General features: G+C 44.4%; 1 protein-coding gene across 8 annotated transcripts in view; it reads right to left on the minus strand.

The window, feature by feature from the left end:
- Nucleotides 1-21,438, minus strand: part of DENND10 (DENN domain containing 10) — a 32,727-nt gene continuing 11,289 nt past the window's right edge. For all 8 annotated transcript variants that reach the window (XM_026456545.1, XM_026456543.2, XM_026456542.1 and 5 more), the window contains 6 exons: nt 20,082-20,230; nt 17,769-17,880; nt 14,327-14,427; nt 7,932-8,039; nt 5,214-5,308; nt 1-1,513 (listed from right to left, as the gene is read on the minus strand). In XM_026456545.1, coding sequence (XP_026312330.1) covers nt 1,337-1,513; nt 5,214-5,308; nt 7,932-8,039; nt 14,327-14,427; nt 17,769-17,880; nt 20,082-20,229 — 741 coding nt within the window. In that variant the 5' untranslated portion in view covers nt 20,230 and the 3' untranslated portion in view covers nt 1-1,336. The remainder of the gene's footprint in view (nt 1,514-5,213; nt 5,309-7,931; nt 8,040-14,326; nt 14,428-17,768; nt 17,881-20,081; nt 20,231-21,438) is intronic.

Genomic DNA, 21,438 nt, shown 5'->3' on the forward strand with positions numbered 1-21,438 from the left:
TTGAATATCAAAATATTTCCATTTTATTTCTGCATCATAAATTTATAATTTTAACAACTTTCATCATCAGCTAATATAGTAATACAAAAAAAAATGAGGAAAAAGATGTTAGTATTTTTCATTTCCATAAAGTGCAGATTTAATTTTCAATTATTTGCCTTAGTAAACATCGTCTTATTTCAGGTCCTCCCCTGCCCTCACTCAAAAAGGGAGGGTGTTTAATTTTTATTTAACAAATATGTAATACTAAGAAAAAAATGAAAGATCCAATAATGTTTTTTGCAAACATGTTTCCAGGTAAGATTTCCAAGGACATCAGTACCGAGTGAAAGTAATCCCTTACAATCAACATGAATGACACACTAACAAGCACGTAATTGAGGCCTCCATGCTGATTTGGCAATTTTAAGGTCTCCAGTTGTGAAAAAGGTACATAAATGAATACAAACAGTTGGCTTGACATGTGGCCAAATTACTTTCACCAAAGCTGCTGGAAGCCTTTCTCTGGTTTTGGCCCCTGTAGGAAGTTAATCTCATATTCCCTTAGCAATAATACAAGGTCACTGTTTCAGTCCTATAGTGTTACATTCAATGGGCTTCTTAGTTTACCACATAAGGACTGGCACCTTTTTCAAAAGAATATTGCTAACAGGGTTAAATGAGTGCTAATGGCTGAACGTTTGCCAAATGCTTACATCTGCGATAGTATAAATATGGATTATTAAAGTTGTCTACTCAAGTATAAAATATATGCAAAACTCTCATAGGCAAAATGTTCAAAAGCTGGGAAAAACCTTTTTTTTGTTGCTTTTTTAACTTTTACAAGAAAGTGCAACTGCAGGCTCTCTTGAATGATCTTCTAGACAGTTCCGCAGAAAACTTAGCAGTTGGGCTCAGAAAGTAGAGTTCCTCAGGAGGAATTAAAGTTCTTCCTAGAGTACAAAGCAACGTTTCAGGCAGCTTTCTGAAAGTAAACCATTAGCTTATGACTACACAGTGAGAAACTGGAATGTATAATAATGAAGGCTTTCGCATTTGTCATAATGTGCTTTTTTTCTCTTACCCCAGGACCTCTAGCTGTTTTGTAATGTTATATAAAGTAGTAACAGCACTTTGTCCAGCACTGACAGCAGGCAGGAAACTAATCAGCTAGGAGAAAATCAGAAGTGTGTTCATATGTTTCATTGTTTTTCAGGTCAAATCTCAATACCTGCAAATAAATCATTAAAAATATATAACAGTTTCCCTGTTATTTTCAGGACTTTATGTAGTTAATGGATAATTAGAGTGAAAGAGGGCTTTCCATCAGTCATCAGTGATACATTCTGTCACACAGTCAGATTTTCAGCATTTGTTCGGCTGCTGCTAGATGATAGAGGAAGTTTTCTGTTGCTGGTGGAAATCGTTTTTGCTTTAGTGCCTCCAAATTAAGGACTCTCTTTTCTCCATCAGCCGAAACTTCTGAAAATGGTGCTAGGTTGGTAAAGATTTCTCTTGTTTTTAGAGCAATATCCTTTAATAGAAGAGGAAAATATGCAACATGTTAGTATCCGAAATTTGAATATTTACTCTGTAGAATTCTTCCTGCTATTTTTTTCAGACTGTTTATAAAGTATGAAAAATGAGCTCGGCGTGGTGGCTCATGCCTGTAATTCCAGCACTTTGGGAGATCGTGGCATGAGGATGGCTTGAGCCAGAAGTTAGAGGCTGCAGTGAGCCATGATTGCACCACTGCACTCCAGGCTGGGCAACCCTGTCTCAAAAACGAACAACAAAAAAGGTAACTCCTTTTTTTATTGTTTTTGAGACAGGGTCTCGCTCTGTTACTCAGGTTGGAGTGCAGTGGTGCAATCATGGCTCACTGCAGCCTCGACTTCCCAGGCTCAAGTGATCTACCCACTTCAGCCTCCTGAGTAGCTGGGACTACAGGCGTGCACCACCACACCCAGCTAATTTTTTAATACTTTTTGTAGAGATGGGGTTTCACCATGTTGCCCAGGCTGGTCTCAAACCCCTGGGCTCAAGCGATCTGCCCACCTCAGCTTCCCAAACTGCTGGGATTATAGATCTGAGCCATTGCACCTGGCCTGATAATTCTTTTTAAAGAAAAAAATTAGGAAAAATGAAACAAATTAACTTAGAAAAATCATATTTTTATTTTTATTATTATTATTATTTTTTTTTTTTTTTACCATTTTAGCCATTTTCTGAGTGTATAATTCAGTGGCATTAAGTACATTTGCAACGTTGCACAACCATCACCCCTATTATTTCCAGCACTTTTCACCATCACAAACAGAAACTCTGTACCCATTAAATAACCACATTTCCCCTCACTTAGCCCCTGGTAACCTCTATTCTGCTTTCTAACTGTGAATTTGTCTGCTCTAGATAGCTCACATACGTGGAATCATACGTTTACCCTTTAGTGTCTGGCTTACTTCATCAGCTTGTTTTCAAGGTTCATCCATGTTATAGCATGTATCAGAATTCTATTCCTTTTTTCACCCCCCAACAAAAACCACATTCAAAACATTCCATTCCTTTTTAAGCTGAGTAATATTCTACTGTATATAAAGACTACATTTTGTTTGCCCAGTCATCTGCTGAAGGACACTAGGTTGCTTCTGCCACCTTTTAAAGGCTACTGTGAGTAACACTGCTATGGATATTTCCATGCAAGTTCAGTCACGCACCACATAATGACGTTTTGGTCAACCAGGGACCACATATACAATGGTAGTCTCATAAGATGATAATGCTATATTTTTACTGTATTGTTTTTCTTTTTTTTTTTTTTGAGATGGAGTTTCGCTCTTGTTGCCCAGCCTGAAGTGCAATGGCACAATCTCGGCTCACTGCAACCCCCCACCTCCCGGGTTCGAGCAATTTTCCTGTCTTGGCTTCCCAAGTAGTGGGATTACAGGTGCCTACTACCACACCCGGCTAAGTTTTGTATTTTTGGTAGAGACAGGGTTTTGCCATGTTGGCCAGGCTGATCTCGAACTCCTGACCTCAGGTGATCCACCCACCTCGGCCTCCCAAAGTGCTGGGATTACATGCATGAGCCATCAGGCCTGGCCAACCAAGTCCCTGCTTTCAATTATTTTGGGTATATACCCAGCAACAGCATTGCTAAATCATATGGTAACTCGATGTTTTAACTTTTTGAGAAATGCTGCTATTGTTTTTTGAAGGAATCTCTTCCCAAAAGTCCTCGTCTGCCTGGGATAAGTAACCCAGCACCTGCCACGCAGGCTTTATTCCTTTTGGGTGGCTGAGGACTCACTAAAGCGCTCATTAAAATCATGTCTTCTGGCCAGCCATGGTGGCTCATGCCTGTAATCCCAGCACTTTGGGAGGCCGAGGTGGGTGGATCATTTGAGGTCAGGAGTTCGAGACCAGCCTGACCAACATGGTGAAACCCCACCTCTACTAAAAACACAAAAAAGTTAGCCGGGCATGGTGGTGCGTGCCTATAGTCCCAGCTACTCGGGAGGCTGAGGCAGGAGAATCGCTTGAACCCGGGAGGCAGAGGTTGCAGTGAGCCAAGATCACGCCACTGCACTCCCGCCTGGGCAACAGGGTGAGACTCTGTCTCCAAAAAAAAAAAAAAAAATTCATGTCTTCTGGCCAGGCGTGGTAGCTCATGCCTGTAATCCCAGCACTTTGGGAGGCTAAGGCGGGCGGTGCACTGGCTCCAGTCAGGAGTTCAAAATCAGCCTGGTCAACGTGGTGAAACCCCATCTCTACTAAAAATACAAGATTGGTCAACGTGGTGAAACCCCATCTCTACTAAAAATACAAGATTAGTCAGGTGCGGTGCCAGGCACCTGTAATCCTGGTGCCTGCTACTCAGGAGGCTGAGGCAGGAGAATCATTTGAACCCGTGTGGTGGAGGTTGTAGTGAGCCAAGATTGCACCACTGCACTCCATCCTGGGTGACAGTGAAACTCAACGAAGAAAAAAAGTAAAAAAATAATGTCTTCTTTCTTGTTTGCTGACATCATTAATTCATGCATATATTTTTGAACCCTCACAGCATTCCCAGCACTTTCACTTGCCCTCCCCAAGGTCACATACATTATACTAAGTCATCTAGGTAGCACTTTTAGTCTGTGAACAACACAGTAATGCAAAACTCAAGTGCACATATGTTGCCGATATTGTAAGAGTATGTCTTTACTCTAATGCTGGGGGATAGGTGGGCAGTGAGGATTCACATGGTAGGAAAGCAGCAGCCCCAGAGTCTCCAGTGTTCAGGTCCTCAGGGCAAGATCAGCCCACTCTTCCTGCTCACAGCTGGCCAGGCCATCAGCACTGCAGAGAAATGGCCCCTCTCATCTTTCCGCTGACATGTCACCTCCTTAGAGAGCTGGCCTACCCCTCCCCCAGTATTCTCCACCCCAACCCCTTCTGTCACAGCACCTATCATGGGTTGTAATTATCTTGTCATCTATTATTTTCTGTGCATCTACTCCACTGAAGTACAGACTCCATGAGGCCAGGAATTTGCTCACCACTGCATCCCCACTGCCAGTGCAATGCCTGACAAACAGAGCTCAAGAAACACTGAGGAAATGAATGGATAAATGGAGACGGCACCAGCTTGGGCCGAATGAGTATAGCCTGCATATCAGAGGTGCCCCTGTCCCCCCAGGGAGGCACTTTTGCCCATTTGCCATTCCAGTTTGGCAAGGGCAGAGCAGGTGCCCACTGGTCCACGTGCCAGGTAGACCCCAGCAAGGAGCTGGCTCTGTGTCTCACTAAGTGGGACAGGAGTCTGACTGCATTTCTGTTGTCCTGGAGACACGCAAAGCCAAATTTTGACAATCTATCTAGTTCTCCGTGTTCAGCAACAACCTCCCCTTTATAATTTGTTCCTCCAGGGAAATTCTCCTAGGAAGAGAGAATGCACTGGCTGGCCCAAAAAAGCCTTCCAGACCACTTGGGAGTTACATTTCTGTTTGCCAGCGGTCGGTGTCAGCACCAGCCCCAGTGTATACCTGCTCTCGAGCCCGGTAACTAACTAGATCAGGCCAGCCTGCACCTGCTTGTCCATCATCGCTGTGGCCGTCTGCAAACCCTCCTCTAAGCACCTGCCTGCTGGCCTCTCCCACAGCCCCCACTCTGCTGATGTGCACACCTCTGCCACACACCACCCAGCGACACCGGGTCAGGACTTTCAGTAAGTCAGAAGGTGAGGGAGTTACCTGTATCACCTGGCTGTCTGATTTCTCTGGATCTTCTGCAGACTGAACAATTAGCTGACCCATTTCTTTGTGCAGTTTGCCCATTGCCATGGCCTCTGGTGAGATCAAGAAGGTGAATATTTAGAAATTGACATAATAAAAACTAATCATGCCATCTATCTGAAAACTTGAAAGACCACACTGAGGAAATTTTCAAACAGCAGCTGACAACCTCCCACATGTCCATTTTATCACTAGCCACAAATATGACAACATGCTGGGAGGAAAGGCATAATACAATCGTGATTTATGCTTCTTGGCCAACATAAAAGCACATCACACCAAACCAGATTTCCCCTTCACACCCACCTGACCAGAACTTTTATTTTTCTTCCCAAAGCATAATGAATAATTCTGACTACCACTAAACTGTGACTATAAGCCAAGAGCCTGACCTTCTAGTCCAGCTCTTTTCAGTTAAGAAATTTATCTTTTTGGTGAGAATATTGTGAGAAGGAGTTTCCTGTCAGTTCTGCAGAAGACAGCTGGGCACTCAATTCATTTAGGTTCTTAGGAATGAGCAAAGGAAGCCACCTAAGTTGGCTTGGTTACATACACTGCTACCGTCTGCACTGAGGCGGTTAACAGAAACTTGTTTGTCACTTCAAGAGACAAACTCCATTCGAATGGTGCTGATTAGGATGAGCCCATTTTATAGACACAGAGCAACACAGGGCAGCAGGGAGATGGCCACCCTTTCTGGTCCTAACGCTTCAGCTGCTTAAGTGGCCCTGGCCACAGCCAGTTTTCTTTCACTTTCGCTTTGCAAAAGGCAGTTATTTCCTAAAGATCTGAACCCATAGTTTGAATTTTTCACCATGAGTGTGCATTATGTTTGCAATTTTAAAATGAATTAAGGGAAAGTCAGTTATGGTTCTATTAATTTGAAGCTGTTCAATAAAACCTCACATAATTGAATCTAACAATTCCCAATTCAATTCCCAATGAGTCAGCATTCAGCTGTCCCCACTTTTAGGAGAAAGATAAGTGACAAAACAAAGCTGTTAGCAGTAATCCCATCTAAAACCACTACTTGAGTAGTGCTCTGGGCTCAACATGCATTTAAGCCAATCTTTTCTACTTTATGTAGCTGTAATTTGGGACAATTAAAAATGTCCAAGAATGCCAGTCTAACACTAGTACACCCTTTCCTGACCCTTAGCTCTAAGAACAGTTTCATTCCCTTGTGCTTACTGAGACATGCTTCAAACAGATTTTCCATACTGGAGTCACAGTTAACCCTGTGTAGTGATAAACGTCTACAAATTCTTTGATACGCCTTTCTTCAAGAGGTGGAGACTTACTCCTTTCTCCTTAAGTGTTGACTAAACTTAGTGATTTGCTTCTAACAAATGCATATGGAGGAAGTAATGGTGTGACTATCAATGTCTTTATCAAGACAAGATTATAAAACGCACTGTGGCTTCCTTCTCTCTCTTGGGTCACTCACTCTCGAGGGAGCCAGCTGTCATATTGTAAGAACTCTCAAGCAGCCCTATGGAGAGGCCCATGGCGGGAGGAACTGAGACCTCCTGCCAACAGACATGCATGTTGAAAGCGGGTGTTCTTGCCCCAGTGGAGCCTTCAGATGACTGTGGCTCTGGGATATCGTGACTGAAACTTCCTGAGCCAAAACCACCTCTAGATAAGCCATTCCTGATCCACCAAAACTGTGAGATAAGTACTTATTGTTTTAGAACATGATGGCTCATGCCTGTAATCCCAGTACTTTGAGAGGCTGAGGCCAGTGGATCACTTGAGGTTACAAGTTCAAGACCAGCCTGGCTGACATGGTGAAACCCTGTCTCAACTAAAAATACAAAAATTAGGCCAGGCGCAGTGGCTCACGCCTGTAATCCCAGCACTTTGAGAGGCCGAGGCGGGCGGATCACGAGGTCAGGAGCTCAAGACCAGCCTGACCAACATGGTGAAACCCCCATCTCCACTAAAAATACAAAATTAGCTGGGTGTGGTGGTGGGCGCCTGTAATCCCAGCTACTCAGGAAGCTGAGGCAGGAGAATCACTTGAACCTGGGAGGCGGAGGTTGCAGTGAGCCAAGATCATGCCATCGCACTCCAGCCTGGGTGACAGAGTAAGACTCCAACTCGGAAAAAAAAAAAATTAGCCGAGCATGGTGGTGGCGGGTGCCTGTAAACCAACTACTCGGGAGGCCGAGACATGAGAATCACCTGAACCCGGAAGGCATAGGCTGCAGTGAGCCAAAAGCAGGCCACTGCACTCCAGCCTGGGCGACAGAGCAAGACACCGCCTCAAAAAACAAAAATAAAAAAAGAAGAAAGGAATATTTGTTGCTTTAAACCACCAAGTTCTGTATGACTCAGAGACATTTCAAAATTAAGAAAATAAACCGCTAAGTTCTGAAATAATTTGTTACGTGGCAATAGATAATACACTTTGTTTATACACAAAAGTGATGAAACAAGATGAACAGACTATTTAACTTCTTAGCATATACTTTGCTTCGTAAGCACCCGGGATGTTCTGCTCATATGCCTATGTCTGTAGGAATAAATGTTGTGTTCTAGATACGGAAATATCCATCTTCAGCAGAGAGGGTAAGCCAGCCCTCAAATACTAGTTTTAGAGAATCAGCCTAAAAATGTACAACTGTTTGGCTTATATCTTGTATCAAGAACAGAACAGAACAGAGAACAAACCTTTTGCAAGGGGAGCAATGGTAATCTCACTCTCTGCCAGATTCACAAACACATCATAGAGGTCTGGTCTGTTGCTCACCTCCAAGTCTACAAATCCAGCGATGTAACCTGCATCATAAACATGACCAACCTTACTGGAGTAGGAAGAAATATGGTGAACCCATCAAAAGAATTAGGTCTAAAAGCTCATCGACTGCTCTCTTTCACTGCTTTATTCATTTGGGAACATTAGCTGCACCCTGTGGCAGGTACTAAGACTACATTATTATCAGTTGCCTGAAGAAATTCACACAACTCCAACTTTTCCAAAATCATCCGTCAGTGTCAAAGACAAGACTGAAGTAGGGCATTTACTTTCCAATCATTGCTCTTGGGGTCAAGAATGATAGCTGGGGCAGAAGGCAACGAGGAATCTCTTGACTGATATTCCCCCTTCAGGTCTTTCCTTCAGGAAATCAATGCCAAATGCCTGGGTTCTCAGGGTAGAAATGGCATCATCTTTAAGGATTCAGGGCAACTCAGGAATTAGCAGACGTCTGGGATTGGTGTTAGAACAATGATTCCCAGATTTTTTTGATTTCACAGAGCAATACGATTACCAAAAAAAAAAAAAAAAAAAAAAAAAAATTATCTGAGGAGTGACTGGTATGGTTTGGATCTGTGTTCCCACCCAAATCTCATGTTGAATTGTAATCCTCAGTGTTGGAGGTGGGGCTGGGTGAGAGGTGACTAGATCATGGGGTGATTTCTCAGAATGGTTTAGCACCATCCCCTTAGTGTGGTTCTCATGATTGAGTTCTCACAAGATCTGGTTTAAAAGTATACAGCACCTTCCCCCACCTTCCTCCTGCTCCAACCATGTAAGACGTGCCTGCTTCCCCTTCACCCTCCGTCATGATTGTAAGTTTCCTGAGGCCTCCACAGAAGCTGAAGCCACTATTCTTCCTGTACAGTCTGCAGAACCATGTGCCAATTCTTTTCTTTATCAATTATCTAGTATCAGTTTTCAGTTTTGTTTTGTTTTGAGACAAAGTCTTGCTCTGTAACCCAGGCCAAAGTACAGTAGCATGATCTTGGCTCACTGTAACCTCCACCTCCCGGGTTCAAGTGATTCTCCTGCCTCGGCCTCCTGAGTAGCTGGGACTACAGGCATGTGCCACCACGCCTGGCTAATTTTTGTATTTTGAGTAGAGACGGGGTTTCACCACATTAGCCAGGTTGGTCTCAAACTCCTGACCTCGTGATCCGCCTGCCTCAACCTTCCAAAGTGCTGGGATTACAGGCGAGCCACCGCACCCGGCCTTTTTGTTCATTTGTTTTTGAAACAGAGGCTCACTGCAACCTCCACCTCCTGGGTTCAAGCAATTCTCCTGTCTCAGCCTCCTGAGTGGCTGGGACTACAGGCATATGCCACCACGCCCGGCTAAGTTTTGTATGTTTAGTAAAGACAGGGTTTCACCATATTGGTCAGGCTGGTCTTGAACTCATGACCTAAGGTGATCCACCCGCCTCGGCCTCCCAAAGTTCTGGGATTACAAGTGTGAGCCACCATGCCCGGCCTTCAGTTATTTCTTTATAGCAGTGCAAGAACACACTAATACAAGGACCAATTTATCATTCCTAGAGTTTTACTTTAAAAAACAACAGGTGGGGGCAGTGGCTCACGCCTGTAATCCCAGCACTTTGGAAAGTTGAGGTGGGAGGATCACTTGAGGCCAGGAGTTTGAGACCGTCCTGGCCAACATGAAACCCTGTCTCTACTAAAAATACAAAAATTAGCTGGTGGCCAGGAGCAGTGGCTGATGCCTGTAATCCTAGCACTTTGGGAGGCCGAGGTGGGTGGATTGCTTGAGCTCAGGAGTTCCAGGCCTGCCTGGGCAACATGGCGAAACCCCATCTCTACTAAAAATATATATATATATAAAAAATTAGCTGGGTATGGTGGCACATGCCTGTAGTCCCTGTTACTCGGGAGGCTGAGGCACAAGAATCGCTTGAACCTGGGAGGTGGAAGTTGCAGTGAGCCAAGATCACGTCACTGCACCCCAGCCTGGGTGACAGAGCAAGACTCTGTCTCAAAAAAAAGTAAAATAAAATAATTAACAAAACAACAAAAACAAAACCTATTACTGAGGGCCAGACCCAGGGCCACCCATGAATGAGAAAATGTGACACATGACAAGTAATATTACTCATTACTGAAAAAAAAAGAGATTATTCAATAAATGTCCTGGTCCAAGTGGTTATCTATAGGGTAAAAAAGTTCAGTCAGATCCCAAACTTACATACTACACAAAAAATTATTCCAGATAAATTAATAACTGGGAAATAAAAAACATTAAAAATTTTTGGGCCAGGCACAGTAGCTCACACCTATAATCTCAGCACTTTGGGAGGCCAAGGCGGGTGGACTGTTTGAGCTCAAAAGTTTGAGACCAGCCAGGGCAACATGGTGAAACCTTATCTCTACAAAAAAAAAAAAAAAAAAATACAAAAATTAGCCAGGCACAGTGGCACATGCCTATAGTCCTAGCTACTTCGGAGGCTGGGGTAGAAGGATGGCTTAAGTCCAGGAGGTGGAGGTTGCAGTGAGCTGAGATTGAGCCACTGCACTCCAGCCTGGGCGACAGAGCAAGACCCTGTCTAAAAAAAAAAAAAAGTAGAAGAAAAGAAAAAGAGAAAGAAAAATTTTCATAAGAAAATGGCCAGGCACAGTGGCTCATGCCTATAATCCCAGATTCTAGGAATTCGAGACAAGCCTGGGCAATAAAGCAAGACCTTGTATCTACAAAAAAAAAATACAGACAGCTGGGCGCGGTGGCTCATGCCTGTAATCCCAGAACTTTGGGAGGCCAAGGCAGGTGGATCATCTGAGGTCAGGAGTTCGAGACCAGCCTGACCAACATGGTGAACCCGTCTCTACTAAAAATACAAAAATTAGCCAGGCGTGGTGGTGGGTGCCTGTAGTCCCAGCTACTCAGGAGGCTGAGACAGGAGAATTGCTTGAACCAAGAAGGTGGAGTTTACAGTGAGCTGAGATAGTGCCACTGCACTACAGCCTGGATAACAGAACGAGACTCCGTCTCAAAAAAAAGACAGGCAATAACAAACGATGGCAAGGATGTAGAGAAAAAGAACTCTTGTACACTGTTGGTGGGAATGTAAATTAGTACAGTCACTATGGAGAACAGTATGGAAATTCCTCAAAAAACTAAAAATAGAACTACCATATGATCCAGCAATCCCACTACTGGGTATTTACCCCCAAAAAAGTAAATCAGTGTATCAAAGAGATTCCACCACTCCCATGTTCATTGCAGCACTGTTCACAACTGCCAAGATTTGGAATCCAACCAAGTGTCCATCAGCAGATGAATGGAAAAGACAATGTGGTACATTTCGCTTGAGTTCAGGAGTTCAAGACCAGCCTGAGCAACATATATATACACAGTGGAATATTATACAGCCATTAAAAGGAATGAAATTCTGTCATTTGCAACAACATGGATGGAATTGGAGGCATCAATGTTAAGTAAAAGAAGGGCAGAAAGACAAATTTTGCATGTTCTCACTTATTTGTGGGAGCCAAAAATTAAAACAATGGAACTCAGGGAGATAGAAAGTAGAACGGTGGATACCAGAGGTTAGGAAGGTAGTGGGGAGAGGAGGAAAATTTGGGATGGTTAGTGGATACAAAAATATAGCTAGAATGAATAAGACCTAGTATTTGATAGCACAATAGGGTGACTACAGTGAATAATTTATTGTATATTTAAAAATAACTAGAAGTTGTCTGGGCACAGTGGCTGACACCTGTAATCCCAACACTTTGGGAAGCTGAGGCAGGTGGATCACCTGAGGTCAGAAGTTCGAGACCAGCCTGGCCAACATGGTAAAATCCCCTCTATTATCTAACAAAAATACAAAAAAATTAGCCGGGCAAGGTGTGCACACCTGTAATCCCAGCTACTCGGGCGGCTGAGGCAGGAGAATCGCTTGACCCTGGGAGGTGGAGGCTGTAGTATGCTGAGATTGTGCCACTGCACTCCAGCCTGGGCAACACAGTGAGACTCCAACTCAAAAAAAAAAACTAGAAGTGGAATCACAACGTTCCTAAAACAAAGAAATCATGAGGTGATGGGTACTGCAATTACCCTGATGTAATCATTATACACATTGTAGGCCTGTATCAAAACAGCACATGTACCCCATAAATACATATACCTATTATATACCCATAATAATTAAAAAGTTAAGATGAAAAAAAAAAAAGTCACTGGTAAACTTTTAAGACTAGAACTAAATGTCCATCAGTGACAGACTGGATTAAGAAAATGTGGCACATATACACCATGGAATACTATGCAGCCATAAAAAGGGATGAGTTTGCGTCCTTTGTAGAGACATGGATGCAGCTGGAAACCATCATTCTTAGCAAATTATCACAAGAAGAGAAAACCAAACACCGCATGTTCTCACTCATAGGTGGGAACTGAACAATGAGCTCACTTGGACTCGGGAAGGGGAACATCACACACTGGGGCCTATCATGGGGAGGGGGGAGGGGGGAGGGATTGCATTGGGGAGTTATACCTGATATAAATGATGAATTGATGGGTGCTGACGAGTTGATGGGTGCAGCACACCAACATGGCACATGTATACATATGTAACCTGCACGTTATGCACATGTACCCTAGAACTTAAAGTATAATAAAAAAAAAAAAAAAAAAAAAGACTAGAACTTTACAAGTTCTGTTGGGCACAATGGCTTATGCAATCCAGGCACTTTGGGAGGCTGAGGCAGGAGGATCACCTAAGGTAAGGAATTTGAGACCAGCCTGGCCAACACGGAGAAACCTTGTCTCTATTAAAAATATAAAAGTTAGCTGCGCATGGTGGCAGGTGCCTGTAATCCCAGCTACTAGGGAGGCTAAGGCAGGAGAATTGCTTGAACCCAGGAGGTGGAGGTTGCAGTGAGCTGAGATCGCACCGCTGCACTCCACCCTGGGCAAAAAGAACAAAACTCCATCTCAAGAGAAAAAAAAAGAACTTTACAAGCATAATTTAAAAATAAAAAAAATTTTAAAAAAATTTTAAAAGACGGGGTCTCCTGTGTTGCCCAGGCTGGTCTGGAACTCCCGGGCTCAGGCGATCACCCCACCTCGGCCTCCCAAAGTGCTGGGATTACAGGTGTGAGCCACTGTGCCCAGCCAAAAACAGGCTGCATTTTGATGATGGCTGAACAACAATGTGAATGTACTTAATGCCACTGAACTCTATGTTTAAAAATGGTTAAAAAGGTAAATGGAGCCGTGCGTGGCGGCTGACGCCTGTAATCCCAACAGTGTGGGAGGCCAAGATGGGCAGATCGCTTGAGTTCAGGAGTTCAAGACCAGCCTGAGCAACATAGGAAGACCCGGTCTCAAAAAAAAAAGGAAATCTTTTTTTTTCTGGAGACAGAGTCTCGCTCTGTTGCCCTAGCTGGGGTGCAGTGGCTCAATCTTGGCTCACTGCGACCTCCATCTCCTGGAATGAAGCGATTCTTGTGCCTCAGCCTCCCAAGTAGCTGGGACTACCCACCACCAAGCCCGGCTAATTTTTTGTTTTTTGTATTTTAATAGAGATGTGGTTTTACCACATTGGTTAGGGTGGTCTCAAACTCCTGAGCTCAGGCAATCCACTCGCCTTGGCCTCCTAAAGTGCTAGGGTTACAGGCATGAGGCACCGCGCCCGGCCAAGAAAAGGTAAATCCTACATGCATTTTACCAAAAAAAAAATTTTTTTTTTTGAGACGGAGTTTCACTCTTGTTGTCCAGGCTGGAGTGCAGTGGCATGATCTCGGCTCACCACAACCTCCGCCTCCTGGGTTCAAGCGTTTCTCCTGCCTCAGCCTCCCAAGTAGTTGGGATTACAGGCATGCACCACCATGCCCGGCTAATATTTTGTATTTTTAGTAGAGACTGGGTTTCCCCATGTTGGTCAGGCTGGTCTCGAACTCTCGACCTCAGGTGATCCGCCCACCTTGGCCTTCCAAAGTGCTGGGATTACAGGCGTGAGCTACCGCACCCGGCCACAATTTTTTTTTAAACTAAAAAAAAAAAAAAAAAAAAATGTAAGGGCAAAAAATTGCATGTGCCAAAGAAATAATAAAGGATCAGTATTCCACTCAGGAATGCACAAAATAAAAACAAGTGGAATAAAACTAGCAGGGCGTGGTGGCACATGCCTGTAATCCCAGCTATTTGGGAGGCTAAGGCAGAAGAATCGAAGGCGGAGGTTGCGGTGAGCTGAGATTATGCCATTGCACTCCATCCTGGGCAACAAGAGTGAAACTCCATCTCAGGAAGAAAAAAAAAGTGAAACAGTTCCTCCCCTGGGATCTTCTTGTCTACCTGTGCACATCTGCAGGGCTTCCAGCTCATCAGCGTTGAGATGCACGTAAGAGTGAAGGATGGTCCAGTCCTGTCGGTGCCACACCAGGGCAGGCAGAGTCCTGGGGAATCAAGGCAAGAACTCAAGTTGTTGCTGGTCCACACCTTAAAGACTCAGCCTGCCCCTTCTCCTCTTCCTGAGGAGGAAATGAAGAGGGTAGAGTTTATAGCTAATCAGGGACAGAGGTGAGACCAAGTCCCAAATGTGTTAACCTCTGGGCTTCAAATTAAAGCAATGCAATGTTTTTTTATTTACTTTTTTGAGATGGAGTTTCACTTGTCACCCAGGCTGGAGTGCAATGGCGCGATTTTGGGTCACCGCAACCTCCACCTCCGGGGTTCAAGTGATTCTCCTGCCTCAGCCTCCCAAGTAGCTGGGACTATAGGTGCCTGCCACCACGGCCCAGTTAATTTTTGTATTTTTAGTAGAGATGGGGTTTCACCATGTTGGCCAGGCTGATCTTGAACTCCTTACCTCAGGTGACCCGCCTGCCTTGGCCTCCCAAAGTGCTAGGATTACAGGCGTCAGCCACTGCACCCATCCCATCCTCTATGCAATGTTTTAAACTCTGCTCTTGGGGATCAGATCAGCTATAGAAAGCTCAAGGTGAAATTTCAAAAGATCCCTGTGGTAGCAAGGAGTGATGCTTCTAAGGTTTTCCTCTGAACATCTCACTCTGGAGACCCACGGAAAGGGAGTCTGAAGGTAAAATTCAAAGTTACCTCTGCAAGCAAGAAATTTTCTGGAAGTCTCCCATTTATATTTAAAATTCTAGTAAAACTCGCAAACCATGTGTGTTTGTTTTCCTATGACACAGGTTTCTTTGGAAAAAACTTATGGTAGAATAATAACTGCAACAAGATGTATCAAATTTATCTGTGGCTTCATGAACCCCCGGTGCCCTGCTAAATATGTCAGAAGCTGTGACCGGTCCAGTTTACGTAGCATACGTAGAGGGGGAAAATGTGATGGGATAGAAAATATAGGCTTTTGAGGCTGGGCACGGTGGCTCAAGCCTGTAATCCCAGCACTTTGGGAGGCCGAGACGGGTGGATCACAAGGTCAGGAGATCGAGACCATCGTGGCTAACACGGTGAAACCCCATCTCTACTAAAAAATACAAAAAAATAGCTGGGCGAGGTGGCGGGCGCCTGTAGTCCCAGCTACTTGGGAGGCTGAGGCAGGAGAATGGCGTGAACCCAGGAGGCGGAGCTTGCAGTGAGCTGAGATCCGGCCACTGCACTCCAGCCTGGGTGACAGAGTGAGACTCCGTCTCAAAAAAAAAAAAAAAAGAAAGAAAGAAAATATAGGCTTTTGGACCCAGAGAGGGCAGGGTAAAAGTTCTGGCTCTCTCACTTAAAATCTGATGCACTCATGATCATAACAATAATAACTTCTAAAGTGTGTCTTACAGGCTAGGTACATGTTAAGCTAGGTACATGTTAAGCATCTTACGCAAATTATTTCCAGTCTTAAAAACAAACTTGTAAGGTAGATATTATGATCATTTTACAGATAAAGAAACACAGGCTCAGAAACAATCAATATCTTCTGTTTTGTTTCTGTGACAGGGTCTCACTCCGTCGTCCAGGCTGGGCTGCAGTGACGTGATCATGGCTCACTGCAGCCTCCACCTCCTGGGCTCAAGCGATCCTCCCACCTCAGGCTCCTATGGAGCTCGGGCTACAGGTACATGCCACCATGCCTGGCTAATTTTTGTATTTTTTTATAGAGATGGGGTTTTGCTGTGTTGCCCAGGCTGGTCTTAGGCAATCTGCTAGCCTCAGCCTCCCAAAGTGCTGGGATTACAGGTGTGAGCCACCATGCCCGGCCAACATTCAGTATCTTTTATGTGTTCACAGAGCTATTAAGTTGCCCTCCCAAGATTTTAACTCAGTTCTTTCTGACTATGAAGCCTTTGTTTTCATTACCTTATACCTATCCTCTGCCAACCTTAATTTTCTCATTCATAAAACAGGGTAAAAATACTTCCTGGCAGGGTTCTTGTTATAAGTACATTCAATAATTTAAGGTATCTTATAAAATGCCTGGCATACAGTAAACCCAACACGAATGCTAAGTCCTCTCGCTTTTAAAAGAGGACCTGGCCAGGCACAGTGGCTCATGCCTGTAATCCCAGCACTTTAGGAGGCTGAGGCAGGAGGATCAAGAGATCAAGACCATCCTGGCCAACATGGTGAAACCCCATCTCTACTAAAAATACAAAAAATAGCTGGGCGGGGTGGGGCGTGCCTGTACTCTCAGCTACTCGGGAGACTGAGGCAGAGGAATCACTTGAACCCAGGAAACTGCAGTGAGCCAAGATTGCACCACTGCACCACTCCAGCCTGGCGACAAAGTGAGATTCTGTTGCAAAAAAAAAAAAAAAAAAAAAAAAGACCTAATGGTTGGTTTATGTCTGTAATCTCAGCGGTCTGTAATCTCAGCAGAGGCAGGAGGATCACTTGAGCCCAGGAGTTCAAGACCAGCCTGGCCAACATAGTGAGACCCCAGAAACCCCATCCCATCTTGACAAAAAATATAAAATAAAAGAAAAAAGAAAAAAATTTAAAAGGACCTAATAACAAGTTAGATTCAGTAAACAAAAACTCTTTAAAAATATGTATGGCAGGTGGGGGTGCTGTTAGAGCGGGGACAGGGCCTGGCAGGCACCTCCTGGTCTGAGCTGACCCCCCGGCAAAAAAATTATTAACAATAACAAAATCTATATGTATTTTGGCCGGGCACAGTGGCTCACACCTGTAATTCCAGCACTCTGGGAGGCCAAGGCATGAGGATCACTGGAGCCTAGGAGTTTGAGACCACCCTGGGCAACACAGCAAGACCCCATCTCTACTAAAAAATGAAAATAAAATAAAATTTTAAAAATCTATATGTACTATCAAAATAAGTCTTTGTCCTGCTCTAACATTTTTTAATTAAAACAAGAAAAAAAAAAAGAGTCTTTGATAAAACTGAACAGAAGGAACACTTTACCTAAAACGGGTCGGCAAACTATGGCCCATGGGCCAGCTGCCTGTCCTTGAAAATAAAGTTTCACTGACCACAGCCATGCTGAGTCATTTAAGTACATGTCATCCATGGTTGCTTTTGTGCTACCCAGGCAGTTGAGTAGTTGGGACAGTGACCATATGGCTCACAAACCTAAAATATTTACTGTCTGGCAAGGAAAAATTTGCTAACCCCCTGCTCTAAAATAGTCATAAATAGTCCAAATCAGTGGCCTTGAACTACTAGAGCTAAAGAGACACTTCAGACCAAAGGTGGTATTTCACATGCTATTTATAGCAAATGTGCAACAGAACAGAGCACACAGTAACATCTAGTACCGCTAACTGTTTGCCAAGAAAGTTAACACTTTTTGATAATGAGAGATGATACCTGGTAAACTCCTGGACGGCTTCTATTTTGGGGTGATACACCACAATTCTTTTCTTTAGCATCAGTGCTGTGTGTAAGATAACAGTTTCCATTCCAAACTGAGATACAATGTCTTCAAGAAAGAGAAATTGTAATGTTACTGCATTACATATCATGTAAGGAAATAAAGGTGTTTTTTTTTCTTTTTTTGTTTTTTGAGACAGAGTCTCACTGTGTCACCCAGGCTAGAGTGCAGTGGCATGATCTTTGCTCACTGCAACCTGCCTCCTGGGCTCAAGTGATTCTCCTGCTTCAGCTTCCTGGGTAGCTTGGATTACAGGCACAAGCCACCATGCCCAACTAATATTTGTATTTTTAGTAGAGACGGGATTTCACCATGTTGGCCAGGCTGATCTCGAACTCCTGACCTCAAGTGATCCACTCACCTCAGCCTCCCAAAGTGTTGGGATTACAGGTGTGAGTCACAGTGCCTGGCCTACAAAATTATTTCTAATACAGAGAATTTAGGCAAATGTTGTAAAGCTTACAAACACTTTATTTGGTGGACGAGGGGATCTATCCTATGTCGGCTTCCCAGGACGCGTGCTCTGCCCCACATGAGACTCTGTGGTGGGATGCATAGAGGAAGCTAGATTCACAAAAAACTGAAACAACTGATGTGAAGGGAACCAGCATCTTTCTGTATCATTAAAACTTCCTGATTAAAAAATAATAATAAAAAAGTGTCTGCCAGGTGTAGGGTGGCTCATGTCTGTAATACCAACACTTTGGGAGGCCAAGGTGGGAGGATCACTTGAGCCCAGGAGTTTGAGATCAGCCTGGGCAACACGGGGAGACTCTATCTCTAAATGTTTAAAAAATATATGGGGCCAGGTGCAGTGCCTCACACTGTAATCCCAGCACTTTGGGAGGCCTAAGCAGGCGGGTCGCCTGAGGTCAGGAGTTTGACACCAGCCTGGTCAACATGGTGCAACCCCATCTCTACTAAAAATACAAAATTAGGCTGGGAGCAGTGGCTCATACCTATAATTCCAGCACTTTGGGAGGCCAAGGCAGGTGGATCATCTGAGGTCAGGAGTTCCAGACCAGCCTGGCCAACATGGAGAAACCCCATCTCTACTAAAAATACAAAATTAGGCGGGCGTTCTAGCACATGCCTGTAATCCCAGCTACTAGGGAGGCTGAGGCAGGAGAATCACTTGAACCCAGGAGGCAGAGGATGCGGTGAGCCATGATTGCGCCACCCAGCCTGGGCAACAAGAGCGAAACTCTGTCTCAAAAAAGAAAAAAATTAGTTGGGTGTGGTGGCAGGTGCCTGTAGTCCCAGCTACCTGGGAGGCTGAGGCACGAGAATCACTTGAACCTGGAAGGCAGAGGTTGTGGTGAGCTGAGATCATGCCACTGCACTCCAGCCTGGGTGACACAGTGAGATTCTGTCTCAAAAAAAAAATTAGCTGGGCAGGGCATGGTGGTGTGCACCTGTAGTCCCAGCTACTCAGGAGGCTGAGGTGGAAGGATTGCTTGAGCCCAGGAAGTTGAGGTTACAGTGAGCCGTGTTATACCACCACTGCACTTCAGCCTCAGTGACAAAGCAAGACCTTGTCTCAAAAGGAAAAAAAAATAAGTCCATTAACTCCACCATGTCCCCCAGTGTCATTACTTAAGTCCTTAAGTTAGCCTGACAAACACCTAACACCTCAACAGGGATGCTGAGAAAACTCAAAGAACAGCGGGATCAAAAGAAAAGACAGATGGGCACTGTGGGAGGACATGACAGAGAGCAGCCTCGCCTTCAGAGTTCCCCTCGCCTCCTGCTCAGGGACACTGAAGTCGGTGGCTTCGGCCTGGGCTGTCTGCATTTTGGATTTTCCAGCTGGAACTTAAATTAGGAGCTTGGGGTCAAGGACTTGGGCTCTGCAGATGACAGAGACAACTGCTAAGATCTAAGAAAAGAAATGTAATCCATGAAGACCTCAAGCCACAAAATTCAGCTCACTAGCGAGAAAACATTTCTAAAATAGTCAATAGAATAATATGGTAACAAACACCACAAAAACCTGTTTTCCTGTGAGAGAATTCTAACTCAATAAGGAAATACAGGGGTTAAAGTTACCCTTTTGTGTAGAAATAATATGAAAAATATTATGTAAATGAAAATAACGTATGGAAGGATTAGAATTATCTAGTCATTAGATAATTCTAATTAGATAATCTAATTATCTAATTACTCTATTAGGAACAATAGGCTCTAATGAGACTGTTCTTGGCTTGGGGATTTTGTCGTTGGATAGGTTTTGTTTTTTCCCTTCTTACCTTTGATGGAGCCAGCCAGGTAAGCCTTTCGGACATCAAAATCCTTACTAAGGAAAGAGCCATTTTCTTCACTCTGGCATATCCCCTTTGTGAGAACTGCAATATAACTCTCCATCATTTTAACTGGGCTCCCATGTTTCAGGTACATTCTGTAAGAAAGGACAACAAAGCAACTATGCTTCCATTTGGCATAAATCATGTGGAGATATGCACCCAGGCTGGTCCAGGTGCTTTCTCAAGAATCCGAAGCCACCTTGCTATGCCCTTCTGAATGCTTCACTCTTATTTTTTTTTTGAGACAGAGTCTCACTCTGTCGCCCAGGCTGGAGTGCAGTGGCACAATCTTGGCTCACTGAAACCTCCATCTCGGCCGGGCGCGGTGGCTCAAGCCTGTAATCCCAGCACTTTGGGAGGCCGAGACGGGCGGATCACGAGGTCAGGAGATCGAGACCATCCTGGCTAACACGGTGAAACCCCGTCTCTACTAAAAATACAAAAAACTAGCCGGGCGATGTGGCGGGCGCCTGTAGTCCCAGCTACTCCGGAGGCTGAGGCAGGAGAATGGCGTAAACCCGGGAGGCGGAGCTTGCAGTGAGCTGAGATCTGGCCACAGCACTCCAGCCCCGGCGACATAGCAAGACTCTGTCTCAAAAAAAAAAAAAAAAAAAAGAAACCTCCATCTCCTGGCTTCAAGCATTTCTCCTGCCTCAGTCTCCCGAGTAGCTGGGATTACAGGTGTTCGCCACCATACCCCGCTAATTTTTGTAATTTCAGTAGAGATGGGATCTCACCATGTTGGCCAGGCTGGTCTCAAACTCCTGACCTCAGGTGATCCACCCACCTCAGCCTCCTAAAGTGCTGGGATTACAGACATGAGTTACCGCACTTGGCCTGAATGCTTGAATCTTCTCATGTAGAAAGTAGTGTTACTTCAGTGAAACGCCGTCTCTACTAAAAATACAAAAAATTAGCTGGGCGTGGTGGCAGGCGCCACTAGGCAGGTGGTAGTCCCAGCTACTTAGGAGGCTGAAGCAAGAGAATGGCGTGAACCCGGGAGGTGGAGCTTGCAGTGAGCCAAGATTGCGCCACTGCACTCCAGCCTGGGCGAGAGTGACGAGACTCCGTCTCAAAAAAAAAAAAAAAAAAAAAAAAAAAAAAGAATGTTGTGCACTTATCCTGTGTCTCACATTCCCAACTGGGGTTCTTAGTCATGCAACTCTGTTTTATTACTGAGATTTCCTTTGACAAAAAAGGAGTTTTATGCACTGTTCACAGAGAAAGCAGTAATTAGTTGTAGAACCCATACTTAGTATTAGAGTTCCCAGAGGTAGCTACATTTAGCTAATCAAGAAATCAG

This window comes from Piliocolobus tephrosceles, chromosome 9 (genome assembly GCF_002776525.5).
Source record: "Piliocolobus tephrosceles isolate RC106 chromosome 9, ASM277652v3, whole genome shotgun sequence".
Taxonomy (NCBI): domain Eukaryota; kingdom Metazoa; phylum Chordata; class Mammalia; order Primates; family Cercopithecidae; genus Piliocolobus; species Piliocolobus tephrosceles.